The sequence below is a fragment of the Scardinius erythrophthalmus genome (assembly GCF_964197995.2).
Source record: "Scardinius erythrophthalmus genome assembly, chromosome: 10".
NCBI lineage: Eukaryota > Metazoa > Chordata > Actinopteri > Cypriniformes > Leuciscidae > Scardinius > Scardinius erythrophthalmus.
Genome location: NC_138230.1, coordinates 29,652,452 through 29,666,051, shown reverse-complemented (window position 1 = coordinate 29,666,051; position 13,600 = coordinate 29,652,452). Strand labels below are relative to the sequence as shown.

Genomic DNA, 13,600 nt, shown 5'->3' with positions numbered 1-13,600 from the left:
CTAATACACTCACCTAAAGTATTATTAGGAACACCATACTAATACTGTGTTTGACCCCCTTTCGCCTATTAGAACTGCCTTAATTCTACGTGGCATTGATTCAACAAGGTGCTGAAAGCATTCTTTAGAAATGTTGGCCCATATTGATAGGATAGCATCTTGCAGTTGATGGAGATTTGTGGGATGCACATCCAGGGCACGAAGCTCCCGTTCTACCACATCCCAAAGTTGCTCTATTGGGTTGAGATCTGGTGACTGTGGGGGCCATTTTAGTACAGTGAACTCATTGTCATGTTCAAGAAACCAATTTGAAATGATTCGAGCTTTGTGACATGGTGCATTATCCTGCTGGAAGTAGCCATCAGAGGATAGGTACATGTTGGTCATAAAGGGATGGACAAGGTCAGAAACAATGCTCAGGTAGGCCGTGGCATTTAAACGATGCCCAATTGGCACTAAGGGGCCTAAAGTGTGCCAAGAAAACATCCCCCACACCATTACACCACCACCACCAGCCTGCACAGTGGTAGTCTCGCGTAGCCAGACCTTCAGACTGAAGGTCTGGAATTCATGGCAGCTTTCTTTGGCCAAGGCCCGCCCATAAGGCCGTTTGACCGACATGTCAAACAACCAATTACAGTTCGTTTCGTTCAGCGTCACGTTTCGGGGCGTGAAATGTCCCCACAACAACAGACCGGCGTGCAACAAGTCAGTCAGCATAGAAAATCAAAGAAGGAGAAGAAAACAAGCAGTAAGTCATTGATCTGTTCGTGTACGTATACTTTTGAGAATCCTACGTTTAGCTGATCTTGATAAATGCTCATTGTCACTCATGTAAACACAACAGTTTTTCTTCCGCAATCACACGTCTGCTCTTTGTTTCCCGGCAGACCGAAAATAAACGCGACACTCGCGCCCCCCGGAAATCCGATAAAATTCATCCAATCAGATGACGACTTCGACATTCCTGAAGTGTTTTCAGTTAAGTGTACCATATGCATCAGACGTTTAGCCAACGTTCCGTGGGCGTGACGTCTGAGGCTGAGACTAGCACAGTGGTAACAAGGCATGATGGATCCATGTTCTCATTCTGTTTACGCCAAATTCTGACTCTACCATCTGAATGTCTCAACAGAAATCGAGACTCATCAGACCAGGCAACATTTTTCCAGTCTTCAACTGTCCAATTTTGGTGAGCTCGTGCAAATTGTAGCCTCTTTTTCCTATTTGTAGTGGAGATGACTGGTTCCCGGTGGGGTCTTCTGCTGTTGTAGCCAATCCGCCTCAAGGTTGAACGTGTTGTGGCTTCACAAATGCTTTGCTGCATACCTCGGTTGTGACGAGTGGTTATTTCAGTCAAAGTTGCTCTTCTATCAGCTTGAATCAGTCGACCCATTCTCCTCTGACATCTAGCATCAACAAGGCATTTTCGCCCACAGGACTGCCGCATACTGGATGTTTTTCCCTTTTCACACCATTCTTTCTATAAATCCTAGAAATGTTTGTGCGTGAAAATCCCAGTAACTGAGCAGATTGTGAAATACTCAGACCGGCCCGTCTGGCACCAACAACCATGCCACGCTCAAAATTGCTTAAATCACTTTTCTTCCCCATTCTGACATTCAGTTTGGAGTTCAGGAGATTGTCTTGGCCAGGACCACGCCCCTAAATGCATTGAAGCAACTGCCATGTGATTGGTTGATTAGATAATTGCATTTATATTGATTGCATTTATAATATTGAAATTGAACAGGTGTTCCTAATAATCCTTTAGGTGAGTGTATATGCTGGCCATTGCTTGAATATACTCATGTGTCATCTTTTTTCATTTGCGATATTATTGTCGTTCGATTCAGTTATGAAAAAGACATAGCCTATAGCCTGGCGCTCTCCACTCTCTCAACCTCCTCCACTGTCTGTTTCAAGCGTCGGCTCCCAGAGTGTGTCTGAAAAGTAAGATAATACTCCAAATGTTTTTTTCCCTTTAGTTCCTCATTTAGTGATCGATAACCACCTAATCTTGTTATAGTTGTAATATATTTATTATTACTATGACTGTCGTGCTCGTGCTATCAATTTGATCATGATAACTTTGTGGGTGTTGAGCGTCGTCTTCCACGTGAAACGGAGCTGAACGCCTGAACCATTGACACGTTAAAACACATTACTACTAAAACACATTCGACATGGATTACCATTAACAAATTGCTTTCACTTACCCTCGGCCAGTGAGGTGAAGTGATGAGTCCCAGCTTAGGACCCCAGCAGTAGCCTATGCCTGAGCTGTTCTTGCGATTCTTAATGTTATCAATCAAACTTTACTTCATGTAACTATAAATAAAAATAATATTTTATTTTTATCCTGATTATTTATATAGTTAGAATGAAAGAAATAGCATTTTTATGTATGTTTTACGACATTAATTAATGAATTGTTATTAAGCAATAAGGTATAATGGGAAATATTATATATATTATATATATAATATTAATAATATTATAAGGTATAATATATATATAATTTTTTTTTAATTACAAGCATGTCATGTCATAATTCTTAAACAGAATTATGCTTGTATCATATTTGTTATCGAAGTTCAATGCAGTGTTGTTTTATTTCTTTTTGCAATTTTCCAGTTTATTTCTTTTGACTTGTTTGTTTACTTATTTATTTTGCTAGATCCGGTTATTACAGTATTTAGTTTATTTATTTGATTTTCTCTAGTTTTAGTTATCAGTTTTATTTTGCTTTTATTTCTTGTTGTCTTGGCCTGTTGAGTCTTGTCTTGTGTTGTCTCATGTTGGTTCCTGTCCCGTATCCTGGCCGTTGATTCTCCTGGTCCAGCTAGTCTGGTTCTATGTCCGGTCTCATCACCAACTGTCAAGCCTCTGGTTCCCTGAGCCGGTGCCTTGTCTCCATCTTTGGCCGCCACATCTTTGCTGTCTCATGTCCAACCAACCTGTTCTCCAGTTGTGTGCCCTCGACCCCCCTTTGCCCTGCCCTATTGTTTGGACTGTGTTCCTACCTCACCTATCTTTGCTGTTACTTTGTCAATAACACCCCTTGCTTATTCTGCATCTGGGTCGTTCCTCTCAGAATTCTTGACACAAGGCATCATAAATGATCACCCAAACCAAGACTGAAAAAATAAAATAAAATATGAGCTATTACTCAAATGGACATGGGGTATCAAGTTTCACATACATTGTTCCATTATCCCATCGCCCTTATTTCATATGCTCACTTTATTCTTTACAACAGAACTGTAGAATAAGAGTTCTGCTAAGTAAAATGTTCCCAACATCCCATTCATTTATACATGTCACAATAAAAAAAGTCACTTCTCAAATCTTTGCTCACATTAAGTTTCAATGCAGTTGTGTCCTTTTTTGTGGCAGTTATACTCCCTTTCTGGCACTCATCTTCCTCTTTCATTCTAACTCTCCCATCTCTTGTTCCACCCAATAATCACACACAGAGCCTGAAAAATGCAGTGTTACAATACTGAATCTAACACTTCCGTCTATGCCTTAAAGGCAAACTTAAAACACAGTTTTAAGTATCTTCCTTATTATTTGCCAATGCATTATGTTCTGTCTTCTATGTTTAAACGTCAAATTGCAGATAACTTAACAATCGTTTTAGGACACTCCTACTGGCTGTGATGGTTCTTGAATGTTTTCTCACCCACACTCAATAAAATATTTGGGTTACACTTTAATAACTGCATGCTATGAATCATTAGTTTAGCATTAGTAATTAGTTAATTCATAATTTATAAATTATTAATAGACATTAATAAGCAGTTTATAAATACAGCTGTGTTATTCCTGATTTATAAGCATATCTAATGTGTTTAATAATTGTATTTTCATACTTTATTCATGATCAATTTATCATTTCTAAATTAAGCATTACATTATTTACAAACCAGTTATTTAGGAATTGTCAGTGGTTCATAAGATCATTTAGAAAGTGTAAGTAAATGATTAATAATCTATTTAAATGTACATTTATACATATTATTTAGACAGTAATAGTTACTCAGTGTGTTAATAAATTATTTATTAACATGTATTCCTACTGTAATTCATGATTAATTCAGGTTAATAAAATATTTAATAGTTTTCAGTTAACTATTTTTGTGAGCTCATCTAAAGTGAGGACTATTTATGCCTCTTAAAGCTTTTACAAAGGAGATTTAAAGGCTTACAACAGGAGCAACGTAATTTACATTAAGAGTGGTAAACTGTAGATTTTGATGTTCTGGGTTCATTCTGACGGCGGAGAACCCAAGGTGCTTTGTGTACTTTGCCACTGCTATGTTGTAATAAACTTCATCTTTGAGATCTTCATTGTCCACATCATTTTTTCTTACAGTTACCTTGGCTTAAACGCTTGGCACGCCAGTAAGAGTTGGTTAAAAAATTTTGAACGGCTTCTTTAGCCTGGTGAGCCTGAAGTACGGCCACCGCCTCGTCAACCTGTCAGACAAAACATTTATGCTTTTCAAACACTTCATTCCATACAGTTTCCATACAAAACCAACTATTCAGAAACCCTCCAACCTTGGAGCGCAGAGACTCCGGAGACTCCAGCATGTGGAGAAGCTCAGAGTTGTCGATTTCCAGCAGCATTCCAGTGATCTTGCCAGCCAAGCTGGGATGCATATTCTGGATAAGTGGGAAGAGACGCTCACCTGCGAGAGGAAAATTAAGCATTAACCTCCTTTTATAGTGTGGTGGGAGGAACAAATAATCAGACAACTCCAAGATCTTTACCCAGCATCTGCTTCTGTTCCTGTGGAGGAGCAGCGGCGAGCATGGAGGCTGTCAGCTGTTCCTGTCCTTGCACATGTACTGCAGGCTAACAAAGACAGTAATTTAGAAGATTCAACTCAAAAATCACATCTTTCATGTGAAGGGATACATGTTGCGCAGAGTCTTACCTGCTGCATAGTAACCTGAGGCTGTGTGTTCATGTGCTGAGGGTTGTGGACAGTGGGTGCATATTTGTACTGAGGCACGCCGCGAACTTGAGGGACAGAAGATGCAGCCGCTGCAGTGGAGGGCCGTGGACCCATAGTCTGAGCAGCTGAGAGAGCAGTGAAATTAAACGTGTTTAATTCAATTAATCTCAACTTATCAACTTAAAAGTTTACAGTGGTTGAGTGTGCAGTGCACATTTATGAATCTTAAATTTTTTTCTGGACAAAACAGGATATATGGATATTCACTATACTGCCAAAAGTTTTGGGACGTCTGCCTTTACATGCACATGAACTTTAATGACATCCCATTCTTAGTTCGTAGGATTTAATATGGAGTTGGCCCACCCTTTGCAGCTATAACAGCTTCAACTCTTCTGGGAAGGCTTTCCACAAGGTTTAGGAGTGTGTTTATGGGAATTTTTGACCATTCTTCTAGAAGCGCATTTGTGAGGTCAGGCACTGATGTTGGACAAGAAGGCCTGGCCAGGGTTTTTCCTGGCTCAAAACGAGTCAGAGGAGGTAAAATCCTGATTATGTACGCATTTTAATAATAAGATAATTAAATTTGTATTTTTCGTAGATCATCATATACGATGTTTCCCACAGTATTTTTTGTTGGTGGAGCTTGGTACCTCTAGGGGGGTCCAGTGGGCATGCCCCCCCGGAAGAAAATTTTGTACATTTTAAAGATAAATTCATTAATCTGGTACACATTGAGTCACCCGAATCTGCTGTTAAAAATAAATAATCCACCCGCCAACCGCCTGAACCTATGCTATTCTCTGATTTAAATATCTGCATCTGATCATCACATTATAATTATCCTAATTCTCAGTGTTAAGCATGATGATATACGGTAGTAACATATCTCACTAAAGTAAGCTGCTTTAAAATTAACATTTATTTTAAATAAAAGTTATTTTGGCAAAATTACATTTCCTTAATAGCCTAAACATAGGCTTTACTCCCTTCAAACTTAAATTGTCAAACACTCTTATCAGAATATATATTTTTTTACCTTTATAAAAGACATTTTCCCCCTAATTTTATTATTTGTATGCTCCATCTTTCATTTAAAATTCTTAAATTTGATCAATACATTCAATTAGAATAATAAGACACTATAGGTCTGTTACCAATCAAATTAAATCATTTATATTGAAAAATTACAACTTTATTAAATGAGATTATGAGATTGTTTTAAATATTTTTTGAATATACAAATAAGAAATGTTGAAAAGAATGATACTTTGAAACTAAACCGCCAGTAGATGGACTCAATGAGTCATTGAGTCATTCATTCAAACAATTCGTTCAAATGGCTGATTTATTCAGAATGAGGCAGTTTATGAATGGGTAATTGAATCTTTGACTTAACCAATTCGTTCAAAACGCTGAATCATTAAGTAATGAAACGTGGCTGAGTGTTCCTGTGAGATGCATTATATGGTTTTGCTGTGATCTTTGTTTGGAACTATTTTCGCTGCTGAAACAGAACAAATTCGCTGCTGAAAAAACAAACAGTCATTGCGTCTAAAATGTAAGTGACTTAATTTTAACTAGGCCTATTTGTTTATTGAACTGTTATGAAATTAGTGTGTCGTTTTCAATCGTGATGGAATTCAGGAAAACAGCACTGGTCGTGTGATGTTTCTTAACTGTATAGGCTAATATGTTATAATAAATGCGCAAGCCTCAACAGCGCAACTTTGTTACCGTCAGTAGCCTACATTAGGTAGACCTATATATTATTATCAACTACGCTATCAATCACCACTTACAGTATATTAAATGAAATAAAACCAGAATCATCCTCACATTTTCTGTGATTCCCTAGCTATTTTTTATTTTATTTGTTTGATATTGACGAAAAAAAACATGTGTCCCCGACAAGCATTAATGTCAAGCCCTTTTCCCTGAAGTTTTGGAAAACTAAAGTAAAAGAGTGACGCACGTTCATTGCGTTTTACCATGATGTGTGTTCCGTGTCTTTATTTATTTCTCATCCACCCTTGATTAATTGGAATGATATTTTTTTTATTACTTGGCCCGCCTGACCCACGCATCACTACCGGCAAACTATACAGTTTGATAGTGGCACATGCCGGGAACCTGCAACAGAACCGTCACGGTGGGTATCTGAGCATGCGTCAGTGACTGCCTATCTGAGTTTTGTCAAGAGCCGGAGGCGGCACCAAATTTGATGGAAGCGGGCGCCTCATAATTCTCTATGCAGGAAAAACCCTGCCTTGCCCACAGTCTCCTCTCTAATTCATCCCAAAGGTGTTCTATCAGGTTGAGGTCAGGACTCTGTGCAGGCCAGTCAAGTTCCTCCACACCAAACTCGCTCATCCATGTCTTTATGGACCTTTGATTTGTGCACTGGACTGGTGCACAGTCATGTTGGAACAGAAAGGGGCCATCCCCAAACTGTTCCCACAAAGTTGGGAGCATGAAATTGTCCAAAATGTCTTGGTATGCTGAAGCATTAAGAGTTCCATTCACTGGAACTAAGGGGCTAAGCCCAATCCCTGTAAAACAAACCCATATACCATAATCCCCCCTCCACCAAACTTTACACTTGGAACAATGCAGTCAGACAAGTACCGTTCTCCTGACAACCGCCAAACCCAGACTCGTCAATCGGATTGCCAGACAGAGAAGGGTGATTCGTCACTCCAGAGAACATGTCTCCACAGCTCTAGAGTCCAGTGGCGGGTGCTTTACACCACTGCATCCGACGCTTTGCATTGCACTTGGTGATGTAAGGCTTGGATGCAACTGCTCGGCCATGGAAACCCCTTCCATGAAGCTCTCTACGCACTGTTCTTGAGCTAATCTGAAGGCCACACAAAGTTTGGAGGTCTATAGCTATTGACTCTGCAGAAAGTTGGCGACTTCTGCGCACTGTGGGCCTCAGCATGCTAACCCGTTCTGTGATTTTATGTGGCCTGGCTGAGTTGCTGTTGTTCCCAATTGCTTCCACTTTGTTATAATACCACTAACAATTGACTGTGGAATATTTAGTAGTGAGGAAATTTCATGAATGGAGTTATTGCACAGGTGGCAACCTATCACTGTACCACGCTTGAATCACTCAGCTCCTGAGAGCGACACATTCTTCTGTTTGTAGAGGCAGTCTGCATGCCTAGGTGCTTGATTTTATTCAACTGTGGTCATGGAAGTGATTGGAACACCTGAATTCAATGATTTGGAGTGGTGTCCCAATACTTTTGGCAATATAGTGTATATACTGTATATATTTTTTTCTTCTTAATGCTTTTGTAAAATACTGTCACTGTTCTGTTATGTTTGGACTTTTAGTTTGTTTATCTTCAGTCACATGTCTCATTTGTTCTAATTTCCCACCACACTTTAATCACTATGGTAACTGATTATAATTAATCAGTCTGTTCAGATGTGTGTCATCATTACCCTTGTTTGCTTTTCTATTTAAGTTGCTGTTTACTCTTCTCCTTTGTCTGGTCACGTCAATGTGTTGCGGTTGTTTGTTTGCCTGCCTGCCTGGTTTGGATTTCTTTCTATGTGGACTATTAAAGCACCCTGACCCTCACCCTGACCCTGACCCTCACCCTCACCCTCACCCTCACCCTCCCCCTCACCCTCCTGTGATTTATACAACCGAGGTGTGACAAATATAATTGACTTGCAACAAATTTTCAGATGATACCAGTGTCAAAATGAACCAGAATAGTTTCTCTTTTTAATGATTGCATTTCTTTATGAAAATAATAATAATAATAATAAAAATAAAAATATGTATTTTGAAAAGTTTTTGCTGCATTTGATATGGGTCAAAAAAGAACAAAATGCATTATGGGGGTATGTTTAGAGAACCATCATTTAAACCAACAATAATTGCAGCCAAGAAAGTTTAACATAGTAAGAAGAATAGAGTTTTGTCCCTGATTTGAATTCAACCAAAAACCTTGATTCAGACATGTTTGATTAGGGTTGGATCCAATCCAGGGGTGCAAAACTCTGGAGCTTAGGCCCTGTTTACACGAGAACACTCGCGGGTGAAAACGTAAAAATATTTTATCAGATGTGCCTTTCGTTTAGACGGCGACGGCGTTTTCGGGGCTTAAAAACGCAAAAAAGTGAAACCACCCTCCAGAGTGAAAATCTTAAAAACGCTCCACCGTCGCGTTTCCGTCTAAATGGTAAAAACGCAAATTTGCTAGACAGTGAAGGCACCGATCAGTGCTTCACATTGCCACCTAGCCGCCTGGAGTGCATACTACATTGAATTTCACACACTTTTGCGTCACCATATGCACGCAGATTTCCCCCCGATAACGCTCGTCTAAACGCAGAATAAAAAGTGATCACTTTTGCGTTTTCTCTTCAGATCGTTTCCGTGTAAACGTAGCCTTAACTTTAACCCTAATTAAATGCACCTGATCCAGCCAATTAAGTCCTTCAGGCTCATTTCGATTCGAGAGCAGCTGGCTGGTTCATTCTGCGCAGCTTCTCCAGAGCGGCTGCACAAGCTCTGATGACAACACAGCTGTTCTATGATTGGCTGAATTCACCGCATGACAACGATCACATGTGTTTCGTGTTTATTCTCACACTTTCAGTTCCACTAATTTATAACAGTAAAATCTCTTTCATGTAGTCACTATATTATATTGTCATATTAAAACTGAAAAAAATAAAAAAAATAAAGCGTAGACCCCACTGTACATTAATATTTAAATAGTATAGGCTTATGTTGAACTTGTACAAACAGACGATGTGAGCAGTACAGAAATTATTGACTGAAAATGTCTCTGAAACGTGTTTGACAAATATTGCATTTATTTCATTTCAGCTGTGGTAAAGTATGCAAACACAGCATGAGTGTCACTACGGGAAGCATTAATAAAGGCTGGTTTCTAAAGTGCTTCTTCCTGCCTCTATGTATTAATGCTCATGGGTAGCCTAAATGGGTTCCATTCAGACCTTAACATTAAGTGTTTTACTGTTATATGTCAACAAGATTCAACAAGACATTTTCACCTGGCAAGACCCAATATTTATATCTGTTGTGGTATTTATGCAAATTAGCTCATACGGAATTAGATTATGCACTGTTTGTCCATGTTAACAATTTCAAAACTTGTAATGCATTTTTTGTTTGTCTTGATGTAAGTAATCAACTCAGTAATTTTCATGGTGATATCTAAAGGTTAATTTTTTTACCCTATTCACGTAAGAAAAAGAATGAATAGGCGTATGAATAGGTTATATTTGGGTCTTTTTCGAAATTTTCCCCTAATGGGATTCTTCAAGGTTTTTGTTTTCCTTACTCAGGACATATTGGGGATACAAAATCAGTTGAGTTTGCTTCTGTTGCAATTTGTTCAAGGTTGACCCCTATTTTGGCTTAAAATGACTGGACTATATCTCTTAAATGTTCATCTAGTTTGAACTTGCCGCCCTAGCAACTGCTCTCTCAGCAGAAGCTTTGCGTTTAAAGACTTAATAAAATATTTCAACTCAGATCAATATTTCGTGTCTAATTATTTACTTGTGGCAAGTAACCATGTAATAAGCGGGATAATGTACATTCAGCCGATTATTATCTCAGAATAAACCGCCTGTAGGTTGATGCAAGGCTGATCATCACCCTGTAGGGGGTTTATTCCGAGATAGCAACCGGCTGGATGTACATTATCCCTTACTGAGATGCTTTTTGGGTAACTGATCATCCAAACAACATTATCTTCAAGGAACCCTAAGATGTCTTCTCTGTAAAGAAAAATTGTTAAACTTGTTAAAGAGGGGGTTAGAGGGTGTGAACTCATTTGTGCTGTGTACTATGTTTAGAATTTAAAACACTGAATTATCAATATCATATCACGATTTGTGATGTGTTAATTTAGTTTGAGGAGTAAATGAGTCTCCTGTCACTTACCTCTTAAAGGTATAGCGGAGGATCTTTCCAAATTTTAGATAAGACCCGCCCTCTCCACTTTTAGAAAAGTTTGATTGATTCACCAGAATGATTGACAATTAGGAGGACCAATAGTTTAGGTTACCCACCAGGAAGTAAAACATCCTCCGCTATACCTTTAAATCAAAAACTACTTTTTCTGTTTTAGTCCTCTCTGCTAGCCTGGTAAGCCAGACCTACATCAAGATGTTAGGTCTGGCAACTCACCATAGACACGGCTCAATCCGAGGGGCGGGATAAACGGCTGTCTTTCAAATTCCCTCTGCACTCAATAGGACAGCGCTTCAACCAACCAGAGCGTTTTCCCAACAGCGGAGCTAACGTTAGTTGATAGATTCAACTTTTGCCATATCTGGCCGGCAAAACTACGAACACATCTTCCTTTTTTTAAGAATGACTTCAGTGCCGTTCTTTGCTCTTTTCTCAAAGAAAAACTTAACTCCAAGTCCTCCAGAGTCGCGGCCAAAGCCGATTCGAAAGACTGTTCGCCATGCAGCCGCCATTCTTTGTTTTCAAGTAGCAGGGAACCGCCGCAACTCTGTCGTCATTATGTTAAGCCTGCCCCGCCTACTCTATACATGATGTGATTGGCCTGACCCAATTTAGGTTTTTCCAGCTAAATTAAAATAATTAAATTTGCTGCCGCTAGGGTGCGTCTAGATTTCTAGGCTACCTCTCTGCTGCAATTGATATATGAATTCAGTAATCATTTTTAAGCACTGTATTTTTACATCATATTTCAGTATATTTAAATACCTCTGCCAGATATTTTTTCAATCACCTCTCCGCAGAAATCCTCCAGTTTCTGTCTCAGTTGAGAAACAGATTTTCCTACATCATTATAACTGACAGTGATTCTAGGAACGTCTGAAGATCCAGTAAGGACAGGGAGAGTAGGGAAACTCTACACAAACACAAAGACAAACAACCTGAAATTAAATTTAGCATAGAAACAGAAACTACTAATGTATGTACACACACACACCACACACACACACACACACACACACACACACACACACACACACACACACACACACACACACACACACACACACACACACACATATATATACATAAACATTGTGCAAGTAATCTTTAATGAAAAGTCTAAAGGGGTGCAACCTGAAGAAAAAGGATGTGATCAGGTGTTTGGGAAAGCTGCTCCAGCTCAGCGTCTGTCCTCCTCAGATCATCAATCTCCTGCTCCAGTCGCTTCAAGAGTCCCTCAGCCTGGCTCAGTGCAGTCTTTTCTCGATCTCTGATCATCTGTGTGACCTCAGAACGTCTTCTCTCAATGGAGCGGATGAGCTCAGTAAAGATCTTCTCATTATCCTCCACTGCTGTCTGTGCAGTGCGCTGTAGGACACACATTACAATGACCTCTAACTGCTGCTCACACAGTCTGCTGTCCTTCTGTAGGACTGGAAAATAACTCTCAACTGAGTCTGAAACCAGTTCTTCTCCAAACTTACCTTGTGATTCTCTATAGCCTCTTTCAGCTCCTGAAGCCTCTTCTCTCGCTCATGAATTTGCAGCTGGAATTTTCTCTGTGTCTCACCCAAGTGTTTCTGTTGGATGAAACAACAGTACATCACAAAAACATGAGTGAAACTGAAAGTACAAATTGTTTTTGAGTAAATTTTGCATTTGTTTTCATCTAAGAGAACGGAATAATCATGTCAGTGTGCAGTGTCTTTCAGTCCTTACCTGTTTCTCACTTCTCTCTGCTGCAGTTGATGAAGTGTCATGATTTTTGTGTTCATCCACCATACACAGAATACAGATACACTGCTGGTCAGTACGGCAGTAAATTTCCAGAAGTTTTTCATGTTTACGGCAAATCATCTTCTGAAGCTCTCCAGTGGCGTCCATCAAGTTGTGTCTCTTTCCGTTGAAGAGATTATCATGTTGTTCAAGATGGTTTTGACAGTAAGAGTTCAGACACACCAGACAGAACTTGACGGCTTTGTGTTTTCTTCCAGTGCAGACGTCACACTCCACATCTCCAGTTCCAGCAGGAACATCAGCATGGAGTTTAATTTTCTTCAATTGCTCCACCACTTCAGCCAGCATGGTGTTTTTAGCTAAAGCAGGTCTTGAACTAAAGGTCTTTCTGCACTGAGGGCAGCTGTAGACTTTTCCCGGATCTTTAAGATTCCAGTAGTCTGTAATGCAGCTCATACAGTAACTGTGCCCACAGGGAATGGCCACTGGATCCTTCAGTAGATCCAGACACACTGGACAGCTGAACTGGTCCTGAGAAAACCTGGCTTCAGCCATTTCACTACACGCACACAGACAGCACAAAAGTTTCGTTTTCCTTGAACTGGAGAGCTGATGTAATTTCCTGGTCCGTGATAGAGAGATAAAGAATGAGCAAAACATTCATAATACCTACAAAGGTCCAATAGATGACAGTCTTGTAAAGAAATGCTCCGTGAGCTTGAGAGAAATATTGGAGTTTGTGAAAAATGTGAACCATGGACTAATTTGACAAATTATATTTATGACTGTCCTTTTTGACAAAACACTCACATTTTTATTATCCACATAAGTGGAAATTCTGTGGATACTTAGAAATGAAGGCATATGCTAGTTTGCGTGTAGACAGACCAATGTGGTTGCAAAAAGTGTCTACATATTT

The 13,600-nt window shown here is 39.5% G+C and overlaps 1 protein-coding gene across 1 annotated transcript; it reads right to left on the bottom strand.

The window, feature by feature from the left end:
* Positions 1 to 2,675: 2,675 nt before the first annotated feature.
* Positions 2,676 to 13,306, bottom strand: ftr56 (finTRIM family, member 56). Its single transcript, XM_081375928.1, has 8 exons — positions 12,664 to 13,306; positions 12,429 to 12,524; positions 12,079 to 12,312; positions 11,710 to 11,857; positions 4,950 to 5,095; positions 4,783 to 4,867; positions 4,570 to 4,700; positions 2,676 to 4,485 (listed from the first exon to the last, which is right to left on the bottom strand). The coding sequence occupies exons 1-8, from the start codon at positions 13,234 to 13,236 to the stop codon at positions 4,366 to 4,368; spliced, it is 1,533 nt and encodes a 510-aa protein (XP_081232054.1). The 5' UTR covers positions 13,237 to 13,306; the 3' UTR covers positions 2,676 to 4,365.
* Positions 13,307 to 13,600: the final 294 nt, after the last annotated feature.

Bases quoted from the DNA above. Each gene is read 5' to 3' on its own strand.
- ftr56 (XM_081375928.1), bottom strand. From the start codon at position 13,236: ATGGCTGAAGCCAGGTTTTCTCAGGACCAGTTCAGCTGTCCAGTGTGT. The intron at 12,525-12,663 runs GTAAGGACTGAA...TTCATCCAACAG, and splicing joins CAGAGAGAAGTGAGAAACAG to AAACACTTGGGTGAGACACA. The intron at 4,701-4,782 runs GTAAAGATCTTG...TTCCTCTCGCAG, and splicing joins GGAACAGAAGCAGATGCTGG to GTGAGCGTCTCTTCCCACTT.